At 30.2% G+C, this 8,828-nt stretch overlaps 1 protein-coding gene across 1 annotated transcript; it reads right to left on the bottom strand.

Annotated features, from left to right (window-relative positions):
- Positions 1–1,555: 1,555 nt before the first annotated feature.
- Positions 1,556–8,472, bottom strand: LOC110619035 (WAT1-related protein At1g25270-like). The gene is made up of 8 exons (XM_043958646.1): positions 8,169–8,472; positions 7,979–8,041; positions 7,678–7,794; positions 7,342–7,585; positions 6,104–6,262; positions 5,804–5,955; positions 4,926–5,131; positions 1,556–1,798 (listed from the first exon to the last, which is right to left on the bottom strand). Exons 1-8 carry the CDS (start codon positions 8,360–8,362, stop codon positions 1,731–1,733), a joined length of 1,203 nt encoding a protein of 400 aa, XP_043814581.1. The 5' UTR covers positions 8,363–8,472; the 3' UTR covers positions 1,556–1,730.
- Positions 8,473–8,828: the final 356 nt, after the last annotated feature.

Raw genomic sequence — 8,828 nt, 5'->3', positions numbered from 1 at the left:
TTATTTTTCATTACTTAATTTTAATTTAAAAAAGTTTATTAACAAATTTATATATCGAGATTTTAATAAGGATTTCAAAATATAAAAAGTCATTTTCCTTAAAATGACTTACTTTTTCCTTTAACCTGAAAAATATTTTTTTGTTTACTAAATGTTTTGAGTATCTAAATTTGAGAAAATATGAAAAATACTTTTTCAGAAAATATTTTTTTGAAATAAATAGAGACTAAAACATATAATATTTTTTCTTTATTTAATATTATCGATATAAAGTATAATTTTTCATATACTAAAAATATGCATATAATTTATAATATTGAACATAAATATTAATTCAATAAAATATTTTAATATATAATATTTATATGTGATATTTTAAATAAAAAAAATTTATTTATAATAAATATTTATTTAATATAATATATTTAATATTACATATGATAAATATAAAATAAATTTACGTTCGATATAAAATTTAAGTTAAAAAATGATATATTCTATTAATATAAAATTTTAGGGGTTAATTATAATTTATTATTAATTTTTTATAGATTCAATTTATTTCTCATAATTATGATTGCGATAGATTGAAAAAATTTAATTTTATTATCCAAAAATTTATGTTTCAAATTGAAGTATGAATTAACATAATATTTACAATTTTTTTATCCAATTAGCTTTAAATTAATAATGCTTGCAAAGATAAGTTTTATCATGTGTAACTTAAGTTTACGACTAAATAGCAATGAGAATATACTTCTTGATATTTAAAAAAAAAAAAAAAAAAAAAAAAAAAAAAAAACTTTTTCTATTATTCGTAGAATGAAATTTCCAATACACTTATGGTTTTCCTAAATCATGATTAATACCTAACATAGCAAGCCATCACTACTCAATAGTAATGAATGAATGAATGAATATGATTCTATTCTTATGAACCCTGATTATAAGAATTGTGTATTAAAATCTCTTTATTATAAAGTTTCCGTTTAAGCTATTGTCATGACTAATATCTTTTCGTTAGAAAGTCTGCATCTAAGCTATTGCCATGACTAATGTAAAATTGTAATTATTTTACACTATATATTCTCTTGTTTGATTCAATTTTTAATTAAGAAATCTTATTATTAAAAACTCTTTTCTAATTAAGTCATATTATCCTAACAAGAGACTTTTTTTAACGAGAATAATTAAGATAATACATAACTTTATCCATGTTTATTTAGGATAATGGAAACAACACACGCCGGTACACCTATATATTATATAATTGAATTCAAACTCATATTATTTATACATGAAATAATCGTATCATCTCAAGTTGAATGACTGTATGCATAAATATAACCTAGATGATAGCACATTAACAAAAATAAATTGCAATTGTGAATCATCTAAGTGTTATATATTCGATCCTCTTATCTTAGAAGTATTTAATATATTTATCCTGATATTGTTATTGATATCACACCTACTAAGTAGCATAAATATAAAGAGATGAGAATCTTTCTAAATAAAATATGTCAAATAAGGTATTCTGGACTATGAATAATTATATTATTTATACTAGATAAGTTCCATCACTTATATCATAGAATTTCCAACAAGATACTACACATTTTAAACTTAAAACAAAATAGAAAAACCATTATGGAAATTACGATTTACATGATATAATAGAAACAGTATTTCTCTAGAGCATCACCTCTATCAAATACTTTTGTTGGAATTCAGTTCGGTCCATCAGTTTTCTTTTGTTTAAAAAGAGAACTAAAGAAGTTCAACCAAAAGCAGAAACCTACAAGGAATACAAACAAAAAAAGCTTAAAGCAAAAGCAAAAACCCTTAAGCAAATCAAATATCAATTCAATAATAATCCACGAATAAATCCCAACAGTGAGCATTATGAAGATGTAAAATCGATTCGGTTTTGTTATTTTGGTTTATTTATAAAATAACTGAGATAAATATTTGACTCTTTTAAAAAAAAAAATTATATAAAGATAAAGCTTTTGAGAAGCTTATGAAATGAAAATGCTTAGTGGAGAATTAGATAAGAAAGAAGCTCAAGATATTAAGGACAGACAATGGTCTTGAATTCTGCAATCAAAGGTTTGATTCATTTTGCAATAAGTAGGGAATCTGGAGGCACAGAACATGTGCTTATACACCATAGCAGAATGGTGTTACAAAAAGAATGAATAGGGCAATAATGGAAAAGGTCAGAAGCTTACTCGGTGAGTCGAGTTTGTCACAAAATTTCTGGGCTGAAGCTGCATTTACGTGTGCATACTTGATCAATAAGTCCCTATCTACTACTACAGAGTTGAATGTTCCAGAACAGATGTGGTCAGGGACTGAATCTTCTTATTCACACTTGAGGAGATTTAGTTGTGTAGCTTATATTCATATAAATCAGGATAAACTGTTGTCAAGAGCAAGAAAAAGGATATTCATTGGATATTCTCAAGGAGTCAAAGGTTACAGAATCTGGTTGCTGGAGGAGAAGAAGTGTGTCATTAGCAGAGATGTCAGATTCAATGAAAAATAATTGTTCAAGGATATGCAAGAAGAGAGTGGAAGAGGTTACAGGGCAAATCTCAGGAAATGAGATTGTTACGCTTCAGGTTCTTACACTATAGAATAAGAACAGTGAAAGGACTAAAGATCAAGGTGGAGTTCCTCATAGAACAATTAAGAGTTCATTAGTATCTAAAGAGAATGACATCTCTTCAGATAATGAATCCAAGAACACTGAAGATGTAGAATCGGGACAAAGACTGAAGGAAGAGGTTGAGTCCAAGCAAGAAGATCTTAGTGATTATATGCCTGTAAGAGATAGAGGTAGAAGAGAGATCAAACTCCCTTCAAGATATAATAAGGCTAAGACTGTGGCTTTTGCCTTCATGTTTGCAAAAAAGATTAATATCGAAGAATCAAAGTCGAATCGGGAAGTCATGACCAAATTTGTAGGTGGGGCAAGGTTTTGGAGTCTGGCGGACGAGCTGGTCTACTGAGGTCAGACTGGCTGGGACTACCTGCCAAGCCAAGCAGGATGAGTTGCGGAGCAGGCAAGACTGTTGAAGTCAGACTGGCTGGGATGACCTGCAAAGCTAAGCAGGATGAGTCGCATAGTAGGAGAGAGTTGTTGTCAGAATGAGCTGTTGAAGGGCCAGAGAGCGCCTAGAAGCTCAGAAGGGCTGAAGTGCACGAGATGCTTGCAGGACTGGTGGAGCCCGGATGCTCGTCAAGGCAAGCCAGTTGTCCAGAAGCTCATAATACTCGAATGCTCAGAAGCTTGCAAGGCAAGAAGGAGAGCTCGGATGCTCGGAAGCTTATAAAGTAGAAAGGAGTGCTTGGATGCTCGAAAGCTTACAAGGCAAGAAGGAGTGCTCAGATGCTCAAAAGCTAATAAGGCAAGAAGGAAAGCCCGAAGGCTTGAAGTCTCGCTAAGGCTTGAGAGCTCAAAAGCCCGGAAGGCTGGAGCGTAAGAGTAGGCTAGAAGCCTGAAAGACTCACACAGGGCTAATGAAGCCCGAAAGCCCTGCCAAGTAGAAACAGAAAGGAGCACGGGGTAAAGCGCGCCTAGCGTGAAGATCACTCTGCAACATGGCAGATTTGTATATTGTTATGTTTCTCCATGAAGATTCCAGATGGGTTTTGTTTTTCTAGAGACTTCCTGAAGCATCACTCATAAAGGCGGTAACCCAAGATATTTTAGGGTGATTAGAACAAGGCATGATTTGGCTTATTCAGTTGGAATCATCAGCAGGTTCATGAGCAAACCATAAAGAGATACTGGCATGCTGTGAAATGAGTACTCAGGTACATTAGAGGAATACAGAAGCTGAAACTCAATTATGTCAGGGAATCAAATCTAAAAGTCAAAGGTTTTTGTGATTCTGATTATGCAGTTGATTTGAAAAAAAGGAGGTCAGTGTCAGGGTATATATTCACTATTGATGGAAATGTTGTAAGCTAGAAGTCCAGTCTGCAACATGTCGTAGCTCTTTCAATCACAGAAGCCGAGTATATGGCATTGACAGAGCCATTAACAATGGAATATGGTTAAAAGGTCTGATGGAGGAGCTTGGATTCAAACAAGAGACAATGGAGGTGTTTTGTGATTCTCAAGGCATTGTTAAGGTTTTGAAAATCCACACAGAAGAAAACCCTATCGATGCACTTACCAAGACTTTACCTGTCAACAAGTTTAAAAGGACGCTGAGCTTGTTGAGACTGACCGAAGAATGTGTCAGGTTGAAGAAAGAATGAGGATTCACATGTGTAGAAGAAGTTCAAGTAAGGTAGAGAATTAAAGGACTGATGCTCGAATTCTTCAAAAGAGCTCGATTGAAGCAGAGCTGAGTAAGGCAGGCCTGATGAAAGAAGGGCTAAAGTACACGGAAGCTCATAATGTACAAATTCTTTAAAGAGTTCGGAACGTCTGACAAGAGAGAGAGTATTAGGAGGAACGACGGCATTTTGTTTACCCGACTTCATTAAACAAACGAAAGGCATTTTAGTCTTTTAATTACCTATGATCATCAAGTCTGTTATTTAAGGAATGGACATTCCTCTATTTTGGGCGTAAAAAAAGTGTGCAAAATAAAAAAGCACAAAAATTATTTTTTCACTATTGTGTTGATCTATAATCGAGTTTGTGCTCGTGTGGTTGTTTTTATCTTTGTAACTCATCGTGAATAAAAGATTTCTTCTTCTAAGACGTAGGATGATCCTAAAAGATCGATCTGAACTCGTAAATTTCTCTGTGTCTGTTACCGAAAGTCAGAGTTTAACCTTAGCGTAAATACAAAGTGGTATCAGAGCAACTATAGCTAATGTGATGTATTCTAAATCACATACATTTTCAAAAGTATTGGCATTAGTTAATTTGTATTTTGATTATGTGCTTCATTCCTTACCCAATTTCTTTTCACCATTCTGCTCCTTTGGTAATGGGTCTTCATCTACAAAAGCATTTAACGCTGGCTGATCACCTTCATTAACAATCTCTATGTTGTCAGATTTAATGGAAGTTTCTCTTGGCAGTAGTTTTTCCTTCATCTCCTTGTCTTTACCCCAAAGAACCATGTATAATCCACACACTATTAGCCCAGCTCCTAATATGCTGCCATTAGCAAGAAAATATTAATTAGTATGAAAATTTAATATTTTATCCCTATTATTTGGTAAAACTAATTATTTAGGCCTCTATTTTTAAAAATATATTAAATAATTCTTATATTTTCAAAACATTAATTATGCAATCTTTTTATTTATTTAAACTGTTAATACATGTGAAATTATTAAAATACCCTTATTTCTAATTCGTGTATATAATATCAAATCATAAATATTTAATTTTTATAATTTTAAGATAACAAATATTTAGTCTCTGCCGTTAATAACAGAAACTAAATAATTAATAACTTGAAAAAATAAGAACTATTCAGCTCTTTGAAAATAGAAAGATATAAAAAATATAAAATGTGTTTTGAAAAATAAAACTGTTAAAACTCTAGAAACTAAATAGTAATTTAACCTAATTAATATATATAAAGCTAGAATTTTAAAATACAATTATTTCTTTAACCTAAATGTTTGAACACCAAAAAAATTAGTTAATGGAAAATATTTTTAAAATAATTTATTTTAAAGAGAAATTCAATTTCTAGATTTTAAGAATTTTATCAATAATTCTCTATATAAATTTATTAATATATTTTATTTTTTAAATTAAAATTAAATAATAAAAATAAATTATTTTTTAAAAAATATTTTCATTATTAAGTGATAATACCTTCCAAGGTGTAGTTTTTCTTCTAGTATCAAAGATCCCATGATGGCTGTAAGCAGAAGGGAAAGAGGGTTAAAATTAGCCACAAACACTGGCCCTCTCACGTGCACACACCAAGCAATGAGAACAACGACTAGTCCAGCAATCACAATCCCCTACACACCATCAACAAATCAAAATCCATCACTAATTCTATAGAAACTATATATGATCTTGCTCATAGTGTTCATACATAAAAAATAATATTTTTAATTTCAAAAAAAAAACAAAAATCTAAATAGCTAAAATAACAAAATTACATACCGAATATAAGACAGTGAGAAGCATAAGATTCCATCCCAACTTCCATTGGCTCCAATTTCTCTCCATACATAATGACAAAATCACACACTGGATTGATGCCATTATAGACATTAGAGCTGAGCTTGAATAATGACATGGATATCTCTTACTCATCTTAGTCTTCCCTTCAAAACAACATTGCAATTATTTTCGATTTTTTTATTTGTATTAGAGCGAAATAAAGAAGAAAAATAAAATAAAATTATTTTACCTCATTCAAAAAAAGAAAAAAAAAAAAGAAAATGTCATAATTTTATAATTTTACTCTTTAAAATTTTTTTCTAATTTACACTTACAGGCTTAATCTAGCGGTAAGTCCATCGAGATCTCAGATTCTACTCGCCGATTCTCAATTTCCATTTAAAAAAAAAAACTCTCTCTATTTTGATTAAGTTAATAATGTTAGAATTGTCATTTCATTGTTAATGCAACTTTTCCCTCCACTTGCATTATTTGCTCTCCCAATTGGAAAGATTGATGAAAGAGGAATATATAATAAAAATTACTTTCTTTTTCCCTCCTCAACTAAATAAGAGAATGTTTATTTTCCTCCCTTATTTTGATTCTTCCCTTATTTTCCTCCGATCCGATGAAAAGATGAAATTTACTGTTTAAATTAATTTAAATTTATCTATTAAAAAAATATTTATTCTCATTTAATTCAAAATGATGTAGTACTAATTCAATTGATAATTTATCGATATAGGAAATTCAAATTTGAAACTTGACTTGATTGCACATTTATTTAGTTCAAATGTGCATATTTAAGTCAAGTTGATCTAACAAGTTGATAAAAAATTCAAATAAATTGAAAACAAATATATAATTAAAAAAATTTCACAAAGATTTTATAATTTAAAATTAATTTAATATATTAAAATATAAAATACCAAATATGAGAAACCATTTATAAATAAATTTCATAGGAAATTCATTGACAAAATAAATATTGATATAACCCGTTTTTAATTTATCCTCCACTCATATTGTCTCGGTACTATTTTTTTTTGGAAGTTAATAAATTTTACTTTTTAATACATATTAAATAAAAATATATTAGGAAGCTATTAACATCTCAAAAAAGAAATAAATTTCTATAATTTGGGAAGAATGAAAAAAAAAAGCTTATTTTTTGGGAAAAATGAATATATCAAATTAATTTATCATTTATAAAAGAATGAATTTGTGTGATAAGAAACCTGAACAATCAACCACAAGGCATAAGAGGTGCAACTGCCAAAAGCCAAGGATGAGCCAAGAACATGAGTGGAAGAAATATGGCTATGTTGATGCTGACTTCTTCTCAATAGGTGAAGCTTTAGTGACCAAACGTTGGTCTCTGGACCTTTATATAAACTCAGAAGCATAGCTCCACCAATTCCCACTATTGTTCCCATCACCTTGGCCTTCCCTATTGTTGTTTTTATCTCCAAATTTTCCAACCTATAGAGAAAATTATTTGGTCATGGAAAATTAAGCAAGAAAATCAAAATGAAGTTTGGTTTGAGGTTCATTGAAATAAGAATATATGGTACCTAAAAGAGAGAGCCAGTATCAATGTTATTGCTGGAAGAAGGTTGGAGATGGCAGTCACATATGTTGCTGATGTTAAGGCTAAACTTTCCAAGTACAAATTCTGACTTGCTAATCCTCTGTGATTAAAGGGAAAAAAAAAAGTGAAATTATGCATAATTCAGATAATTTTAAAGAAGATTTAAGGCTTTTTTTTTATCTTTTATTAAAATTATTTTCTGAATCTTTTGGTTGTAATATTAAAATATAAATGATATTAATAAAAAAGTTATAGTAAATAGGATTGCTAAACATTTGTCTTACCCAAATAACCCACAAAGAAAGGCTTGAAAGAGAACCACTCTTGTAAGCTTTGGTCTGCTCTTCCTATACATAGTATAAATTAAAAAGGAAAAAAAAAAAATCAAAAGCAACATTTCTAACTTATGGGTTCCTAACAATTGTTGAGATCATTGAAGAAATGATAATATAAATAAGAAAAAGAAAAGGACACCTTTCAACAATGAGAGCTAGAGGAACCAGAAAGGCAGATGAAAAAATCCATCTGTAGGCAATAAGAATCCTCAGATTGAGTCCTTCATTTGCAGCCAATTTGTATAAGACATTGACTCCAGTATACGCAATATGAACTACCACCATTAATATTGCTGGCTTCACCCCATCGAACACTTGAAAAATATTCCTCATCTCTCTCTTCTACCCACAAAAGCTCATCCCTCTTCAAGATTTTCGACGAGGACTTTTGGGTGTATGGCCAGTTCTCCAACTACTATGATTATAAGTATTAATCCCTACATGTATGCAGCAAGTTGAAGAATGTAAACAAGACTTCCCTTTCAACAAATAATTATGTAATTGTATTTTGGCAGTACCCCTTGTTTCTTGTGAATCTTAATAGAAGGGGCTATATTCATGTCTCTTTGACGATTTTATTTGTTTATTTTTGATAATTTGACTTTAATTTTATTAATTATTAAAGAAGCGTGCGATTTAATGTTTGAAATGGGTCATGTGCTGGATTAAAGGTGTAATTTCACTTATCCTCCTTCGGTTTGAGTAGGGGATGCCAGTAGGTGAGCAGTATTTCAAATCGAAAAAATCGATCGGATTGAATTAATTTAAAATTTTGATTCAATTTTTTATTTATTTCAAT

The sequence above is a fragment of the Manihot esculenta genome, chromosome 7 (genome assembly GCF_001659605.2).
Source record: "Manihot esculenta cultivar AM560-2 chromosome 7, M.esculenta_v8, whole genome shotgun sequence".
Lineage (NCBI taxonomy): Eukaryota > Viridiplantae > Streptophyta > Magnoliopsida > Malpighiales > Euphorbiaceae > Manihot > Manihot esculenta.
The sequence above is the reverse complement of the archived record's forward strand: the minus strand, read 5'-3'. Positions and strand labels throughout refer to the sequence as shown.